This window comes from Epinephelus lanceolatus, chromosome 15 (genome assembly GCF_041903045.1).
Source record: "Epinephelus lanceolatus isolate andai-2023 chromosome 15, ASM4190304v1, whole genome shotgun sequence".
In the NCBI taxonomy this organism is placed as follows: domain Eukaryota; kingdom Metazoa; phylum Chordata; class Actinopteri; order Perciformes; family Serranidae; genus Epinephelus; species Epinephelus lanceolatus.
In genome coordinates this window covers 20,593,036-20,612,920 of record NC_135748.1, presented here as the reverse complement: position 1 = coordinate 20,612,920, position 19,885 = coordinate 20,593,036, and the positions used below count along the sequence as shown (strand labels likewise).

The following is a 19,885-nucleotide window of genomic DNA, read 5'->3' as shown; positions in this document are numbered from 1 at the left end:
AAAATGCATTTTTTTATAACAAAAATATTCTCATTGAAACAAAACCCAAAACCCGAATAACAAAATCCATCGACAATTTAATAAATAAAAGAAAATCCCCTAAAATCTCTGTATAAATGTATAGAAATGCCCCTACAACTGTCACATTTATTTATGCAACATAAAAATCACATCCAACCACACTTCACTCTGATGGATCACCGTTTTTATTTCCCTTTCATGCTTTTAATACAAATTTAACTGTACACTTATGTACAATAAGTATTATCCTCTCCACATAAACAAGAAAATGGGAAACTCAAATGTCTGCAACACAACATATCACACCAAATATCAATTTTCAAACATACAGTTAAAAAAAAACAGTTGCGCAGAATATTAAGACTTTGCTTCAAGATTGTGAGTAGATAGTTTCTTGTACAAGTTTGTGTCAACATTTTGAAACTGTGAGCGGTGGACTGACACAATAAAACATTTTAATTTTTTAAAAGCAGCTTTTCAGAGCAGCAGCTCTTGTGAACATTACACAACATTGATCACAGCTCAAAATAAAATTGTGAAACTTAATAAATTTGGGTAACCTTACCATCTCATTCATTTGAGCAAGTAACCCTCAGAGTCACTTAAAGGTGCTGATAACAGGACTGTAACACATTCAGTGCCTAAACTTGTTCTCTTAAATTTGCATGAAATGTCACACATCAGGAATATTTACAGTAAATAACAAGGCCCACATACGTACAGTACGTTATATAAATTAAGGGTCATTACACCTATAATATTAGTGTTTGTTTACACCAAATAGGATAACCACATACAACTTGTAAACAGAGCTGCTTGAGAATGAAGCAAATGTTGCGCCTCATGAGACAACAGCCTATTTCTTCAATATGATTTTATATTTATAATGCCGCTGTCTACCCTACAGCAGAACATAATCCACATAAAGACAATATGTGGCTCATAAAGTCATCACTCTTTATCCCTTTGAATTAACAAACAGTTGGGCAATGCTGATAACCATGAAGGCACTGTGAGGAAACTGGTAAGCTGACACAAGCTGAATCACAGTAGCTCAAATTGCCACGAGATGAACAGTATTTTATTTACACCAGGGCTCTATGTGCACATGTGAGATGTTCCTCTTCAAAAAGGACCTCTGAAGAAAGTTTCCAATACATTTTTATAGCTGTTGCTTCTGTACAGTCATGCTTTCAGGAACCATATGGCAATAAAAATTACTCCTCGCCCTGCCTCCATTTCTGAGACTCCTCTTGGCGTGCATCAGGGTGAATCTGGTTCCTCATCCCACCCAAGACGTTGGAGGTGGCTTCAGTGGCCATAATGAGTGGCTTGACCACTGCTGGTGGCAACTGGCGGAGAACTCCACCCACTGCGCCCGTCATCCCGCGCTGCTCGTGCTCCCGGGTGGCTGTGTCGTAGATGGTCAGTGCTGTGTCTGTGATGCCCTGTGGATGTTAACGCCACAAAATCCTCATGCAAAATACAGTTTCATTCCATTAACGTCACTGAAGTGAAATTTTTAGCTTTAGGTTTGGTTACCTCTTTTACCACAGTATAGGCTTTGGCTACACCTTCTCTCAGGTCAACTGGCTGATGAGCCAGTCCGTAATGGGAGTACCGTTTTATTCTCTTCATGTCTCTCTCATCAGGCACTGGAGACACCATGTCGTAGGCCGTCTCAGCTGCTGCCTAAAAATGACACAAAATAATAGATTTGTCTGATGCTTCAGGAATGAATTGGTAGTAAATAGACTTTTTTTTAGTAAAAGTGTTAAGAGGAGTTTACCTGGATAGTCCGCACCATCCTGTTGGTGAGCTCCAGAGCAGCCATGGCTGTAGAGGTTCCAAAGGAGGCAGTGCCGCGCTGAAACCCACGGACTATCCGACCGTCTTTCCTGTACTGCTCAATCGGGAGCCAGACCAAGTCCCTGAATCCCTGAACTGAACAGAACATTCATCTTAGGAACAGGGAGTACTTTACCCAAGAGGTACACCTGAATCAGGGAACTCACACACTGTGAACGACAGCACTTTAATATTGAAATCATGAATTACACGTTGCCGTAGCTACACATTTAGCAACATATATATTGTTAAGAAATCTGGTGCAGTTATGACTGAAAAATGTAATTTTTCTTTTTGCCATTTATAATGACCCTTAAAGCACATTGTTAATCTCAGTTCATGTAATGACACCAAAAAGCCTGTGACTAAGTTCAGAGCATGTGTTGTACTACTCACCTAGTTGTACCAGAGAGTGAATAGGTCCCACACCGCCCAGCAGTCCTGGAAGCTGGTTCTTCTTAATGTCATTCAGCCATTCATTTATTGCATAGGAAAACAGCTTATCCACACCTAACAATCTGAAATGCAGACAAGTATTAGTTTCCTGGGAACGATTATTGGTTCTCCTCAAGTAGACTTTTTTACGCATTTGATAAGGATGCATTATGTATTATGTATTATATAAATTTGCTCTATAACTTACTTAAATCCTAGCTATTAGCATAAGCAACACAGTCCGATATACATTAAGTGAGATAAACATACCCTTGTCTGTAGCACAAGCGCCTCAGTTTAAGCTCTGAACAATTGAGCTGCGTCAACCCGATAATGATCCCTGCGAATGTCCCCTGAAAAACAGCAAACATAAAATCAGTCACAAGGCACAAATGGAATAATGCGGAATTAATACACAGCCCACTAAGATCATGTACCTGCTCCATTGCAACATGTTTCCCATGATAATCCAAGCGAATGGGAACCTCAGAGGTAAATCGAAACTCCCTGTCAGAAAAACAAAATGTAACCAAACATAAACAAGTTGAGTGAGAAAAATTATATGTGCATCACATACATTCAAGGCTATAAAAAAGAATGCGCATGAGATATTTGCATGAGCATTTTCTGATCAAGATGTGGGATGTGCCAGTATTATTCTGGTTTAAGAAGCATTTTCTGGACATGTATACAGCGCATTCAGAAGATGCATCTCAGTTGGGGGTTTTTAGCAGTTTGCGCCACTTGGCCTCTTGATTTTTTAGTGTCAGCTCTGTGTATTGTCAATGATGCGTTGTATAAAAACCAACTGGGATAAAGATGTGTACACAAAACAAAAGCCTAAACTTTTGGTCAGAAGAAGAAACACACCTACTTTTGAACAGCATGAAAAAAAAAAAAAGGATATCGACAGGGTTCTGGATTCGCGCAAATATCACTACAAAGACTTTTTCGAGAAGGTGGTTGAAGGAATAAAAGAAGGAGGCTATATTCGCAGAGTCTCCACCTCCTGTGGAAAACTCAAAATCATATTTTGATGTAAGGGAGCAAAATAGCACAAGTGGCTCCAGTCGTTCCACTTTTCAAGATTTTTGTTGTTATAAATGACATTAGGGCACATTAATCAGAGTATGCATGGGTGCATGTAAACAGGAATATTAGTAGAATATTCATTTCTATCAGCCATGCAAACAGCTTAGTAGGAATATTCTATTTTTTTCAGAATAAGAGCAAAAACCGTAATATTTAGTCATTGTTTCGTTTTTTTAATGCTGACCTAAAGAAGATTGGTTGGTCTGTAAAGGAAGGAGCAGAGGCTTCATTATCAGTCACTTCCTCCCTGCCAGATGTGGAGAAACCGTTATGACTCAAACGTCTCTGAGCAGGCACTGAGATGATCGGGACCGGGTCCTGGCTGCTGCCAGCGTGCTTCGAGAAGCTGCAGGAGATCTCTGGGGCAGCCACTTTTTTTGTGGAAACACAGACAGCTACAGAAGAAAATGTCATCATATTAGGAGCCAATATTTGAGTGCTAGGGCTATGTTAAATGATGTTTGAGTTACTAAGAATAATGACCTTCTTGAATGGGCGGTGAGAAAAACTCAACCTCAGTAGCAAGACTGGTAAAGAAGTCTTTCAAGAAGAACAGTGCATCCTTCAAGGAAACAAAAAACAAGGCTGTCACTTCAACACATTTACTGAGGATGCTGATACATATCTTTGATACACTTGAAAAATTGTCTGTGTCAGAGTGTTTACCTGATCAATATTGAGGCGAAGAGGCATCAGGGAAACACGCAAACAGCACTCCTGAGGAGCCTGGCCCGACTCGGGACACATGTGCAGCGCCTTAACTGTCAACTAAGACCACAAGTACATAGAATGTTACACAAGGCCGAGATGTGACTGGGTTAATGTGAGTGTGGTGCCTTCCTCACCATGTTAGAATGGGCTTTTCGGGGCATTTCTTTGCTAGAATACAAGTAGAGGAACTTGTTCATCTGTGAGGTAGCCAGTCTGTCTCGAATTTCCAAGTCCTGCACAACAAACACCTGCCGAGAGACTGGCTGATCCACTGCTGGCCCAGATGCCACCTGGGCCTGTGGGTACACCTCATGCTGAAATCTCACCTAGGGGAAAAGGTCAAAGAAAAGCTGGTGTTCCTGTGATCCCTATGAGAGTAACATAATAAGCATTTATTCCAGGCATAGAGGAACTTTACCTTGCTGAGCTGTATCTCCATCAGGACATCAGGGTTCCTTCCTCTACCACCTCCTGTCCGTCCTGAAGCCTTCGCCTGTCTGACTGGAGTTTGAGAGGGGGAGCTATGGGGTGTCGACCTGCAAGGCGGAGTTCCACAGTTTTGTTTATTGAAAGTTCAGGACAGGATAGGTGTGATGTTTTGACGATGTGTTATGTGTGCTGTGTGAACGCCACCACTGGGAGACTTAAAAAGCAGCTGATAGCAGTTAGCAGCTAACTCAAAGAAGAAGTCCAGCAAATGGAAATATCTGTTAATTGGGGCGATAATGATGTCCTCACCCTCCGAGAAGCGAATGAAATCAGCTGCCATATAATAGGGACGGTAAATGATTGTTATTGCTATGTCAAGCCACTTTTATTGTTTTGTAAGCGCTGCCTGACATGTATATGTCACACTAGAGGCCGACGCTGTTGTGTTACACGTCATTCCCATCATGCCTCTTTTACGTCCAGAACGCCAACATACAATCTAATAATCACACACTGGGATGGCATTGTGCCTGCATTTGGTGCGCTAGCGCAATAAAGGGTCTTTGTTACAGTCCTGTCACAGAATCTCTGCGTAAAAATGGCTATTGAGAGATAGTGAGATAGTAAAGGTGACAAAAAAATTAAGTACAAAAGACTTAATGATAATAACATAGTAAAAATTAAATGAAATAAAATAGAAAGATGTAAAAATGATACAAAAAAATCTGAGTTAAAATGAATAAAAACAATACATAAATAAAATATGATACATTTTAAAGTAAAACATTAACATAAAAGGATACAGATTAGACAAGTCTGTTTCCCCTTGACTACATTTAAAAAGGAAAAAAGCGTGTGCACAGTTATAAAGGTAGTGGCTCACCCCCGGCTTCTAGCAGGAGAGGCTGTGAAAGTGGCGCTCCCAAAGTCCTTCCCACCATACAGATGCCAGACTACGGAGATCTCCTTGATGAGGTAGCGCACCTCTGGGATGGGAAAGTTCATGGCTCCACTTCTGGAGTCACTCCCTTCTAGAGGCTGACTGAAGTAATCAGATTTGATTTCCACAGGATCTGACGTAAGCTGTTTTACCACGGGCTCCTGATCAAGATCCTGAAACATACATCGCTTTACAGTGAGCCAACACAGATTTTTGAGTCTCTTTTGTTACATAGCCATGAGTGTGTGAATAAGTATATCCTGACCTCTCCTCTGGAACCTGGTGTCTCCAAGATACAAAAGTCGTCCGTCTCATGGGTCAGGCTAGGCACAGGAGTAATGAGAGGAGAGTGGAGCATAGGGTAAGTGGGGCTTGAGTCTTGGTTGAAATTCCCACTCTCATCCGGGAACAAGAATAGGTCGGAGCGAGGTGGATCGTGGTCTTGATTCGGCTCCTCATGTGCACCTATAGATGTGTGAAAAAGAATAAACTCTAGATCAGTTATATCATTCATGAAGCTAAAACTTTATCTTTACTGATCAAAGTCTTCACCGTTCTGCTGCGGCCCAGGTGCATGCTGCCCATCAGTCTCCTCCATCGCTTCGCTCATCAGATCCTGCAACATCTGCTGCTCAGTCTCGGCAAGCAACGGGGTCTGAGACGTGGGCCGACTAGGAAACTCCGCCTGTCCGAAAATACACTCAACTAAGCATGTTTGACTAGTGGAGGTTTTCAGCCGCATTGTAGCTGTGTAGTACTGTCTAATGTCGGAGTAACTGCTTACCTTGGTTCTTTGTGTAACGCTGCTGTGCTTGGCCTCTGGTTCTGCAGGAGGCAGTAAGTCTCCATAGCTCGCTACATACTGGATAAGATTCATGAGAGCGGCACAGGAGTCTGAACAGGTTCTGATGTGGATAACATCACTGGAACAGCGTAGCTCAAATCTGGGCTCTGACTGTCACCCAAGAGACAGTGAAAAATTAATAACATTCTTTAACCTTATTTTTGAGAGAAAAATGTTTAAAACATTAACTTCAGGTAGAGACACAACTCTTACCAACTTTCCATCCACTCCAGGTTTGACGGCTGTAATCCTCAGCTCCAGTGTTCCCATGTCCACCACTTGGACGTAATCTGTGACAAAAACCAGAGGCAAACATCTGTCAAAGCTGCATTTAAACATTTCAAGCAGTTTATTCAAAATCATTACTAAAGTCAGCTTACCACGCGCCAGATTGACAGAGACGGCATTACTCTTGTCGGAGAGGAACAGAGCTGCTTCGTCCAAGATTATCCTGCGCACAACAAATTAAAAAAACACTTATTCTATAGCACAACTGCAATTACAATTCTTAACTTTGTACTAGCAAAACCCATTCATACCTGAGTGTTGAGGAAGAGTGGTCTAAAGAGACACTGCTGGAGATGCTGAAAGTCTCAACAATCAGCAATGATCTGAGTGGCAGGTAAAGGGGTCTGTCGAGAGAAAGACAAATTAGAATACACACACAGATCACAAATAAGTCATCATTTAGTGGGAGGTCTGAGGTCTATTTTACCTGTAGTCTAGAGAGCAGCTCCACAGGTGTAAATGTAGGGTGGTGACAGATGTAGGAGGGGCGTAACCCAGCACAGGCTCATCGGAAACATTCAGAAAGTCAACAATCTGTTGCACATAAAGTGGCATTAAGATTATATATGTGTCATTTAATTGCATTATATTTACTTCAAACACACTCTCAATATTTGTGTGTCTATATGGTCATACCTGGTCATACCAGCCCAGGCTAGGAGGGACCACTCTGTGCTGCAGCGTGGCTCCTCTCACTCCAATAGCAACCAGAAATTCCTGCATAAAAAGAGCACACATTACCAAAAGTGAGCAGAAAAAAAGTAAGCTGAACTTTAAGCAACAGTTCTGTCAACTAATTCAATAATCACCATATAATCATCCCAGGATAAAAATGCTGACTCAGCTGCCCATTATTGAACTACGCATGGGTTAGCGAACTCTATGTGTCCCACTTCGAAAGCATGGTTATTTACCATGCCCAAGGTAAGAGTTTCGGTTGGAGGTGCAGAGATCAAGAAAAATCATTCAGTTTGACAACAGCACCATCTACAGGACAAATACTCTTAGTCTTTCTTTTCTCTTTCCTAAAGCACCTTCCTAACCTGGGGCTGGAATCCTGCAAAGAGGAAAAGACATTGCAAGTTGATTAACAGGATAAGAGAGTCCTTCAAGATCCCCTTCACTCAACAATGTGATTTTTCTTATATTTACGTCCCCTTAAATAAATAACCTCAAGTATACTGACTTGTATCTGTGTAAAGTTTGTTATTGGAGAGGTGTTTTTACGATCCTATGCTGACAGGGGCAATGTCTGGCACTTCCCTAACATCTGAGATTCAAATATACCCCGGACGAGCTAGATTGGGTATGTCACGTATCCGAAGGCCATTCCCTGTCTAATATGCAAATGCTGGCAAAGAAAGATGAAACCTTCAGCTGATGTATTACAGGTGATATAAAAAGCTCGGTAAGCCAGAAACATCTTTGATAAGACCTCTGGTAAATGGACTTGCACTTGTGTAGCACCTTTTGCAGTCTTCCGGCCACTCAAAGCTTTAATACTACATGCCACATTCACACATTGGTGACCGAGGTGTCACCTGCTGCTCAGTCAAAACATACATACGCATTCACACACTGATGGCACATTTGCATCTTGCCCAAGGATACTTCGGCATGTGGTCTGGAGCAGCAAGGGATCAATCGACCAGCTCTACCTCCTGAGCCACAGCTGCATCCAATTATGTGACAACATGTCGTAACATCATAGCAGATTTTATTGTATGTGTCACAACTGTTAATGCTGCGGCAGTTACAGCTCCTATCTTCCCTCTAACGTGAGCCATGCTGAAGCACACTGTTCTATCAATCACTAATGTCACATAGCAAAAAATCCCCAAACTTGGTTTTAGTGCTGAGCCAGCAATAAAAGTGAAAACAAAACTTACTGCAAGCAGTGATGGTGTGCTGATGAAGAATTTGTCAGTGAGGGAGAACGAGTGCTTCAAGTTCTGCTACAAAAAAATCTGTAATTTTTCTTTATTGGTCTATAATTGTTTTTTTCTTATGAAATAATTGGTAGTTTTACATCTTTATGCCTCTAAAAATGACACTATTTTGACAATCTGAAAATTTCACAATGGTGAAACTGGTCACTGACCTAAGCAACGTGATTTTGGGGTCTTAAGTGGACACTGCCTAATTTCAGGGGGTCCCATGAATCCAACACAGCTCAACGGGCAGAGAATCGATACCAGGGTGAACTAAAGGCGCCCCATCAGTGATTTGAGTAATCTACCTTGACATTGCGTTCTGCATTCTGCGATGAGATTTTGACAGCAACAGACACCATGCTGCGGGCCTCCAGACCAATACCCTCTGAGGGCGTTGAGGATCTCTCAGGAGACGTCTCGGACTGGTAGATGGTCGGCTCTAACCAGTGGGGATGTGTCCTGCATGGCAACTTGATGTCTGAGACAGAGGTGCCTCCATCCACAAGTCCTGAACAGATATTAAGGTCACATTATCAACAAATGTCACAAACATAGAACAGCATAGGAGTAATATTGTAGTAAGTATGTGCAGCTGGTTTACCTTGGTGATACATGCAGATATTACTGGTGTGGAAGCAGACGTAGTGTTGATCTTTATAGCCTTCGTATTGTGTCACACTGAACAGCACAGCATTTTTCACCTCTAGCCAGAACTCACCGTGTTTGTTTTTCAGTATAGTTTTATCCTCCTTCTGAAAGAAAGATGGAAACTCAGTCCCACTATCCACAAAACAATATGCCTGAATAAACTGTGAGGACAGTATGTGATATCAATAAGGATGTGAGTTTACCTTAGCATTAGTTTGAAGCGCCACCAGGCCATGATTGACACTGAGGATGACAGAGAACAGGCTCTGGGAGGTCTTGCTGTGAGCTTTGGGCTTTTTCTTCTTGCGAGACCTGTGGCCCAGGTCAGATGCAGGAGAGTAGTAGTGCATGGTCTCCTCCTCTGAGCCACTGGTCTCATCTACAAGTACAGCACAAAGCATGTTTATAAAGTGACGAGCTGCAGGTTGTTTAAACATGACCTCATATTTGACACAATTCTAGAGTCTGAAAAAAAAAACGCTAATTCATGAGAAACATTTTCTGTCGTCTCACCCTCGGGACCAGTAGAGCGGAACTGGCTGAAGCTGTCTTTGGAGTAGGTGTTGATCAGCTGACTGGCGACAGAGAGTCCAACTCCATATGGCATGCTTTCCACCGTCTCCACTGGAGATGGAGCAGTGGGCTCCCACAGCAGCAGGTCATTGTTTATCCTAAAATATTGAGAATATACATTTTATGTATGGAACAGGTACAACAACAAGTATCTTCATAGGTACCTTATCATATCTTAAATGTAGGGATGAATGATAATATCGGCATGTCATTGGTATCTGCAGATAGAGGCTTTAAAATGACATTCGTAACAGCCTGAAATGAAAATATTGGTATAAAGGACGTCGGCAAAAAATGATTATCTGCTGATTTTTAGCTCTTACAAAACACATACATACATGTGACAAAGTTTCATAAGTTTACTGCTGCACTGTCCCACTGTATGACTCAAGCTTTAACAAACTTGTCCTGCCATTTTGTTTCATATCACAAATTCCGTACCTGTTATGCAGTTTTTCATAAAACGCCTTGGTGGGGAGCACTAACTGCACATTGGGGAAACACAACTCAAGGACGAAGCGAGAGTTGTTCATCGTTTTTTCCTGGAATTCTGTCATCTCAGCAACATCACCAGGGATGACCATCTGGAATAAAAAAAAAAGACTTTCTAAAGGTTAGGCATGCAAAGAAGTGCTCATGTTGCTGTTTACATAGTGATGCATCCATCATATATTAAAATACATCAACCAGAGGACACCCTCGCTCCTGAATGCAAATGTTTCCACCTGCACTAAACACACCTGCTCTGAACCAATGCCATCATCACAACTGAAACAACAATTCTTCAATTATGCAAATTTAAGCTTGATCTGAAGACTGTGAAGCTTGAAACGTCACCTCTGTGGTAATTCAGACTCTGTTTTTTTCTGTCTCTTTGACACGCTCAGCACACAGGAGAAGTTTCAGTTCTGCAACCTCACCACTAGATGCTACTAAATCCTACACACTGGACCTTTTTCAGATATAAGGAAATATGTGTGCTGCAATATTTTTTAGTGTAACTAAAAGTTTGTGGTGTTCAAGTCAAGTTTCTCTTACAGTTTACATCCATGTCTGTGAAAACATGTCATGGACACTTCACACACATCTTCCCCCCAGCAGCACAGAGGATCTATACAATCAGCACAGTTTAAAGGTGGGAAACCAAGATTAGTGTCACCAGTTCAGTATCTGACCAAATGTCTCCCCTTCTGTTCCTGAGATATGATGATGAGTCATGTCCAGAAAAGTGTTTTATGCAGAACATCATGTCACACTGAAGTTGACCTTTGACTTTTTGGATATAAGCTGTTCTATATGACATTTATGTGAAGTTTTGTCGTAATTAGCTTAAGAACTCTTGAGTTACAGCCAAAAACATGCTTTGTGAGGTCACACTGACCTTTGACCTTCAACCACCAAATTCTTATCAGATTATTCTTCAGTCTAAGTGAACGTTTGTGTCAAATTTTAAGAAATTTCCTTAGGGGCCTTACACATGCCACATCTTCAACCGCCTGGAAAATGCAGGGTGCTACTCTTGTGCCTTTTCTGTGCCAGCTTACAAGAGTGCAGGGGCAGGTTGCGTCTGAGGTTGCTAAGCAACCTTAACAAGCACTGTACCATAGCCTGTTTTCCTGAAATCCTGAGTGCAGAACTGATCTTCTTACAGTTGCTGTTTATAAGAACAGATGTAAATCTCGGGCAGCTGTGCACTAAAATGTTTAACCTCTTCTCCATATTTATCATGCAGTGTGTGCTGCTGCACTCCAAAAGTTGAACTCTGTTTATCTCAAGGCGCAGCTGTCGCGCCCTAAAAAAATAGGCACTCAGGAACATGTGCACATTGCAACGGCGTCTCTTTGGAATTTAAGCGCAACATTTTTTAAAGAATGAACCTACCTCTTCATTCTCATACATGACCCTTCGTGATGAAAAAGGTGATGGCTCTGGTTTCCCAAAGTCACACACATCCTTCAGTGAATGGGCAGCCCCTTCCTCCTCTTCCTCTTCGAGGGAGTGGTCCTCAGCCCCCTCATCATCTTCAGCCGTCACCCGCTCAAGGATTGAGTGGACTGCAGTGGGGTTCATCTTTAGCACAATTCTGCCCGGAGAGATTTAATGTCACTGAGAGGTGCCCCTGAATGGACAGATAAGTTTAAGGTTGGTTCGATTATAACTTACCTCGGCCAGTCAAATTTCACACTCTCAGATGTTGACATGTCTCCATCCATGGTATGGGACACTCTGAGGAACCGGGCAGCTGGTTGATCCGGCTCCTCCTGAAACTTCCCTGTGCAAAGCAAGAAAACAGAAAAGCAGTTACAGAGCGATTCCTCTGATAAAACCATCTTTAGATGGAGCTTTAGGTTTTTTCTTTTCAACCACATACCAATGAGCCCCCTGAAAGTGAGCTCCATTTTGGTTTGGTCAGGGGAGCTGCCACCCATGAACTCTGTTTTGACTTCCAGGTCTTCCAGCTCCAGGTAGAGTACTTCCTTCTGCAGGGACTTCTTGAACCAAGGGCCCCTCTCCTGATCTGAGCGCAAGTCAGGAATGGGGAAGCGGATTGCAAGGCCCAGCAATGGGGCATTCACAGTCAGCGTTACATGACAGTTGGTGGGAGTATGGCTGTCATCAAGGAAAACCTCTGTGAAGGCCTTATGCTGTGAAATTAGATTAAAGAGACAAGGAATTACACAATTATAGAGCCTAAACACACGCGACTAATTCACCTTTTTAATCTAAGACAGAGAAGACTTATATGATCAGTTGTGACAATTATTTTCTAGGATGCATTAATCATCACTGAGACATCTGAGATAAAGAATATTTAGAAATATGAATAAAAGTAGTTAGTGGGACGCCCTTACCAGGCTGACGTGTTTATTATAGGATGTGTACATGTGGGAGGCCATCAACTCTGTAGTGGCCAGCTTCTGAGGTTGAAGCAACGAGTTTAGACGGTCAACGATGCTGATGTCGAGCTCAGAGCGCACGGGACCCAGCTCCACCTGGATCTCTGCTTTCCTGGGAATAGTGCTGAGGCGAACCTGGCCGCCCTGCACAGAGAGCCAAAAGATTAATTGAGCAGAAGCCTGACAATGTGTTTGAGTGTTAAATGTTAGTGCTGCTGTTTCAGTCCAACTAATAAACACAGTTACCTGAGGGCCTCTGCGCTCAGCCTGTTTGTAAAGCAGGTGAAGGCAGGTGGTAAGCGGCGCATCAGCACTGGCTGTGGTGTCAAATGTCAGGAGCTGAGGTGTGACAGAGAAACTAGTGAGAAACACTCTTGGGGTCATGCCAGCTGCAACTTTCAGGCGTACTTGAATGTGTTTATCCAACCAAAGCTCAGTGCAGTGCAAAATGTGCTTAGCTCAGGCTTGAAACTCTAACCTCAGTGTACTGAATGCCTCTTTGGGAGCCACCAATGACGGCCTCAGAGGGGAACAGGCACTCAAGAAACTCCATCTGGTTGAGGGAGACGTCAGTGCTGAAAGTCCGCAGGCTGGATCCCTGACAGTGCTCATAGTTGATCTTCAGGCCTTGGCCCACAAATCTGCAAATATAAGCCCAGAACAGACAGACATAAAACAATTAAATGACAAATCAAGTATAATATTGCAGAAACAGAAGTAGAAAAAAGTGCAGTGCACCTGAGATGGTCATGGGGGCAGGCCTGGTTAAACACCGTCCGAGACTGAAGGAAAGCAGCTGGGGCGAGGTGGCCCGGGCCCACCATGCTGAAGAAGTGTGCAGCCATGGGGCCGAGGGGACTGGGAGCGGAATCTGGTGGTGGCAGTGGGTCGATGTGGAGGACTGAGATAGCCAGGCTACTGAGTGTTAACCTCAACACCAGCTCTGGCCTCGACTCATCGCCGTGGGTTTTGGATGGATGGGCTGAAATACAATGATAGCAGATATAAATATGGATACTTTGTTTTCACTGTGGTGTAATGATAACCGTGTGCACTGAGTGCTGGTAGGTTTTCATAGAGACAAGACCTTCACCATTTCTACAGCCTAAACAGAGATCTAATCAGGAAGATATGTTGATGTTATCTTTGCTTGGAATGAAAACATGCCAACAACTTTACCTCCCTTTAGCACACGGCCACAGAGAGACTACTATTTAACAGTTTAAAGTGGAGGTAGACATGTTTTTTGTTTATCATAATGATGTAAGTGTTGATTGCACAAGGGCATGGCTGTAGAATGACACTGTCAGTGTTTAGATTGGTTCGCTACAAGCCTCACTTTCACAGAGCAATTCTGTCTGCCACCAGGTATGATCCCAGGAAGATGAGGGCTCAATTTACGAAGATTTACAATTTACATTACGATTTACAAAGTAAGTGTGTCAGGTATTGTGTAAGGACAGGAGGACAGCACTTTTGTTTTCCCTGGTCGCTATTCCCAGTTACCAAAAAGTATCAGTGAGTTCTTTGCAGTTAGTATTCCCAGCAGCAGAAGTGGTTGATGGTGGAACAACTGAAGTAACTCTGGACAACAAAAATACATTGTGTACTCTGTTGTTGGTAGTTGCTAGGCTCTGCAACGGCAGTGCCAACAAAAACACAGCTTGGTGGAGGGGGGTCTGTTTACACTTTAATGTGTATAAAGTATGTAAAAATACACTGAAATATTGTCATACTTACACGTCTGCCTCAGTAATTTTTGAGGCAGTTGTGGATCCCGCGACTGGACAGGAGTTTCGTTAGTCTGCTTCTCTCTTTGTCGTGGTACGTCCATGTAATCCTCCCACAGAGCCTACAGAAAATGTAACAACAGAAGTTCATTTATAAATATTTTACCACACAAACTAAGTCACCCACACTGAAAATAATAATGTGTATATCTTCTAATTTTGTCAGTGTAGAGATTCAGTTACATGGTACTGCAATTTGCTGAGGATCTAATTCAGAATGTAATTGAGAAACCAGACCACTGAGAATCCTAACGCTCAGTTACATTTAATGTATCTTTATGACTGTACTCAAAGAGGTGAAGACGTACTGTTGCATTTCCAGAGGGAGATTCTCCTGGTGAGGCTGAGTAGTTGCTGTTGAGTGACAAATCCAAGTCAACGGTGGGTGGTTCACCCAGAGGAGGAAGGGATGACAGGCTGTGAGACATGTCCATGTCTGCCATGGAGAAGAACACATCATCTACACCCACCACAGATGGGTTTAAAAATACATACAGGACAAAAAAATAACACATTTCATTAGACAGATGCTACCATGATATCTGGTTTCTATGAAGGGTCAGAGGTTAGGGGAACAGTGTTTCAGTCCAACCTCGACTAGACACAGTTCGGGTGGTCTGGCTCTCAAAGAGGTCGGGGTCTGCTCCTGGCACAGCGGTATCCTTCTTCAGACAGCGGTTCAGTTCCATATGAAGCCGATACTCATCCTCTTGCTGTATGGGTCGGCTCTTTCTATCTTTAGCCCATTCTTGTGCACCTTCACACAAAGAATACGAAATACTTTATTCACTCTACTTCTAAGTAACTCATTCAGCGACATAATTATTAGTTTGATCCCAAATGCTCTCTATGAACAGAGTGGTGCTCACCTCCACCAGAGAAAGCTCCACACAAGTCCAGAAGAAGATGAACTTGCCGTGGGGATAGCAGGATAATAAGTGTATCAATATGTCCAACAACCTCCAGCTGAAAGCAAAGTATGTAAAACACCCAGTTAATGGTAATAACTTACAGTTTATAATATTGCTTAAATAATTATGTTTTTGTTTATTATAATATTTTGTTTTTAGGACATGTTTTGTTTACCTTTGCTCCAGGCATAGCCAAGTTGTTTTTCAGAGTGAGGGAGAGCTCAATTTTACCACCGAGGCTCCCAACCTGCACAGGTTCAAAGGGTGTTGAAGAGGATACAGGCTCTGTAAACTGGGGATGAGGCTCACATATTATTTTGGGATTCCAGCTAGGGGAGAGCTTTGGCTCAGTTTCCTGCAAAATAAGAGATAAATATATTCCAAGGCTGGCATATACATACACTTTTAAGCCAAATTTCAAATAACTGCTGCACCAACCGTTGGAGTGGATGAAGATTTACAACCAGCACGGGACACATCTGAAAACTCATCCCAAAATACAGTAATGCCTTCCATCTGCAGGTTTTTATGTGCAAATGTGGTTGGCTGATGCACATTCACACTTGAACTCTCCTCGCCTGTTTCATCGCAGTAAACAATCCTGAAAGCAACCACAGAGCACAGTAAGCCCGTCAACAACCTACAGTATGACAGCGAAAACTAATACATCTACTACATACAGTCAGGTCCATAATTATTTGGACAATGATACACTTGTCATCATTTTGGCTCTGTACACCACCACAATGGGTTTTAAATGAAACAATGAATACCTGCTTAAAGTGCAGACTCTCAGCTTTCATTTAAGGCTTTTTTCAAAAATGTAGTATGAACCGTGTAGGAATTACAACCATTTCTTCACACAGTCCCCCAACTTTAAGGGCTCATAAGTATTTGGACAAACTAACATAATCATCAATTAAACAGTCAGTTTTAATGCTTGGTTGCAAATCCTTTGCAGTCAATGACTGCCTGAAGTGTTGGACACATAGACATCACCAGATGCTGGGTTTCTTCCCTGGTGATGCTCTGCCAGCCCTTTACTGCAGCCGTCTGCACTTCCTGCTTGTGTTTTGGGTGTTTTGCCCTCAGTTTTAGCTTCAGCAAGAGAAACGCATGCTCAATTGGATTCAGGTCAGATGATATGACTTGGCCATTGCAGAACATTCCACTTCTTTGCCTTAAAAATGTCTTTGGTTGCTTTTGCAGTATGCTTCAGGTCATTGTCCATCTGCACTGTGAAGCATCGTCCAATGAGTTTTGAAGCATTTAGTTGAATCTGAGCAGATAATGGTGCCCCAAACACTTCAGCTTTCATCCTGCTGCTCTTGTAAGCAAGACAAGACTTCACTAGAATAAATACCGAGGGTTTATCACAAGATGCAAACCATTGGTTAGCCTTAAAAATGGAAGGCCAGATTAGAGTTTGTCAAAAACCATCTAAAAAGCCTGTACAGTTGTGGAACAGCATACTATGGACAGATAAAACAAAGATCAACTACCAGAATGATGGGAAGACAAGAGAAGGAAGAAGGGAAGGAACTGCTCATGATCCAAAGCACACCACCTCATCAGTGAAGCATGGTGAAGGTGCTGTTATATCATGGCCATGTATGGCTGCCAGTGGAACTGGTTCTCTTGTATTTATTGATGATGTGACTGCTGACAAGAGCAGCAGGATGAAAGCTGAAGTGTTTGGGGCACCATTATCTGCTCAGATTCAACCAAATGCTTCAAAACTCATTGGACGATGCTTCACAGTGCAGATGGACATTGACCTGAAGCATACTGCAAAAGCCACCAAAGACATTTTTGAGGCAAAGAAGTGGAATGTTCTGCAACGGCCAAGTCATATCATCTGACCTGAATCCAACTGAGCATGCGTTTCTCTTGCTGAAGCTAAAACTGAGGGCAAAACACCCAAAACACAAGCAGGAAGTGCAGATGGCTGCAGTAAAGGGCTGGCAGAGCATCACCAGGGAAGAAACCCAGCATCTGGTGATGTCTATGTGTCCAACACTTCAGGCAGTCATTGACTGTAAAGGATTTGCAACCAAGTATTAAAACTGACTGTTTAATTGGTGATTATGTTAGTTTGTCCAAATACTTATGAGCCCTTAAAGTTGGGGGACTGTGTGAAGAAATGGTTGTAATTCCTACACGGTTCATACTATATTTTTGGAAAAAAAGCCTTAAATGAAAGCTGAGAGTCTGCACTTTAAGCAGGTATTCATTGTTTCATTTAAAACCCATTGTGGTGGTGTACAGAGCCAAAATGATGACAAGTGTATCATTGTCCAAATAATTATGGACCTGACTGTACATTTAACTGCAGCCTTTTTTACTATCCACAACTAATTCTTTAAAAAAATTCAAGAAATTTTCGTCTCCTCCTCCTGATCAATGTCTCTTCCTTTCTGATTGATGATAGATTTCAGATTTGAGAAAGTAGATTGATAATGGATCAAGGCTTTTAACTAGATTCTGATGTTGAAAAATATGTAGAATACTTTGGAAACAGCCTGGTTTCCTTTTGACTGTCCACACTTACTTTTTGATTCGAATCTCAAGGGCAATTCCAGTTTTAGAATTCTCTGGAATGTGTTCGACTCTGAGAACGGTATCCAAAAAAGTCACTCTGACTCTTCTCAAAACTGCAAGATAGGAAATTAACAGAAGTCACTTTACAGAATACTAGGCTGATAAACCTTTTTTAAATGTTGCCAAGCAGTGTAGACATAACATACCTGTCTCTATCGTTTCGGCAAACTTCTCTAATCCCTCAAAAGGCTGGAAGCTCTCTCCCATATCATCGGTGAGTTTCTGGCTGAGACATTCTTTGGCAAGCTGCATGCTGCTCGTCATGAAACTGGACCAGTACATGGGCTCAGAGCCAGATGCTAGAAGAACATACAGCGGTGACACAGTCATTTACTTTTCAGTAAAATCATTTGTCAATTTATTAATATGTTACAAAATGACAACACATTTCCATCTATCTAAAACCTTTTTCAAAGATGGGTCCTTACCCACTCTTGGTCTTGGTCTGAGCACCATCTCCAAGCCCTTGATCTCAAGGGCACAGTTTTCATGCAGTAGGGCTGCCCATGGGACTGTTAGAGAAATTGTCTGGATAAACCCTGCAATGACCTCAAAAGGGGCATCTGCCGTCTCTAGGAGCTCATTGAGTGACTGTAGGACAAAAAAATCAAGCTGAAGCTTCTCTTTGTTTATGCAAATTATGTGTTTAAATCAAATACATCCATCTGTTGTATCTCCTGCCACAAAGGTAGCTCTACACATACCCATTTATCCAGTGGCACTTGTGCAAGTGATCCAGTTCCTTGGTAGAGGTCTAAACTGAGCTGATCCAAGCTCAGCTTCTCCTGCAGGAAGTTACCGAGGTACCTATGCAGGAGGTACCTGCAGGCCCGCTTCTTGATGGACTCCGAAAACGGCCAAGGCATCTTAACTCAGTAGGTAAACAGTACACAGGTGATGAAATGGATCTCGAGGCTCTGCAACCGGAATGCTATGGCTACTGAGACAGCTATGAATTAATCACTGGTGTAGCAGTTGTGTCATCCTGTCGACTTAAAGACATTGAGGAATCGTGAGCTCAAACACCCTTCACATCCCAGGATTAGGGACACTTTGGAGGATGTGTTGACACTCAGGGATATGTGCGGGAATTGGTCCGACTCCAGTTTGCGTCGCCTATAGAGACACACACATATGGTTCCCCTCTTTTGTAATGTGACACTTTACACAAAATGTTTACAACACAACCGAAAACAACAAGCTCCACCAATACGTCAGTTTAAAGCATACATAGGTTTAAATTGCTGAGTAGCGTTATAATAGAGTGCAAGACAAAATGTCCAGATAACGTTAGTGTCATTAGCCTGTAGTAAACAAGCCAAACGCACTTGCGAAATAACTGTTAGCATGTCACAGACTAGCTAGTCAGTAGCTACCCTTAGCTATACTTACTCACACAGAGCTGTCATCGTAGTCAAGAGACGGTAGCAACGCTAGCTAGACAAAGGCATGTCATTAAGCTAACTAGCCGGCTAGCTACGTTAGCTAGTCTGCTGCCTGCAGAGTGAGGCAACATTAGCATAGCCGGCTAACGTCATGCTAAGGCAGTAGCGGTGCGTGCTTGCTAGACGGCTAGCTAACCCTAAAACCCAACATTTTCAAACTTAACTACCCTCGCACGTGAGGTGTACACTGACCAAAAAACACTTTACATTCACACACCAGCTCGACATGCACACAAGCGTACGTAAACGAACACTGTTGGAGGTATAAGCGCTGCTGTTAAGTTACCTTATGTCTGAGTTGTTTACAAACACTTTCATGACTCCGCACCAATTGAACCGACACACTCGGGTGGGATTAGACAGTGACGTCACAACATGGCGGAACTGTGTGGACAACGGGACGCGCACTGGGTCAACATTTCTTCTAGGTCATTATTTAGGAACTAAGCAGCTAAATTAGAGACAGAACGTGTGTAAA

At 42.5% G+C, this 19,885-nt stretch overlaps 1 protein-coding gene across 2 annotated transcripts; it reads right to left on the bottom strand.

Annotated features, from left to right (window-relative positions):
* Positions 1-188: 188 nt before the first annotated feature.
* Positions 189-19,825, bottom strand: atg2b (autophagy related 2B). 2 transcript variants are annotated; one of them, XM_033642416.2, is made up of 43 exons: positions 19,694-19,825; positions 18,667-19,078; positions 18,391-18,553; positions 18,109-18,261; positions 17,913-18,015; positions 15,800-15,962; positions 15,537-15,716; positions 15,320-15,416; positions 15,043-15,207; positions 14,759-14,910; positions 14,401-14,512; positions 13,399-13,642; positions 13,139-13,301; positions 12,907-12,999; positions 12,616-12,804; positions 12,135-12,408; positions 11,927-12,035; positions 11,645-11,846; positions 10,205-10,347; positions 9,704-9,861; positions 9,394-9,569; positions 9,144-9,294; positions 8,848-9,050; positions 7,245-7,325; positions 7,036-7,142; positions 6,860-6,952; positions 6,701-6,771; positions 6,534-6,610; positions 6,261-6,431; positions 6,029-6,161; positions 5,742-5,941; positions 5,420-5,649; positions 4,526-4,643; positions 4,242-4,433; positions 4,063-4,164; positions 3,880-3,958; positions 3,581-3,791; positions 2,742-2,811; positions 2,575-2,657; positions 2,266-2,387; positions 1,811-1,965; positions 1,564-1,713; positions 189-1,469 (listed from the first exon to the last, which is right to left on the bottom strand). In XM_033642416.2, the coding sequence occupies exons 2-43, from the start codon at positions 18,826-18,828 to the stop codon at positions 1,239-1,241; spliced, it is 6,231 nt and encodes a 2,076-aa protein (XP_033498307.1). In that variant the 5' UTR covers positions 18,829-19,078; positions 19,694-19,825; the 3' UTR covers positions 189-1,238. The 2 variants fall into 2 exon arrangements, with proteins under 2 accessions (XP_033498307.1, XP_078031161.1); XM_078175035.1 differs by having other exon boundaries at positions 9,144-9,291.
* Between the last annotated feature and the right edge of the window lie 60 nt (positions 19,826-19,885).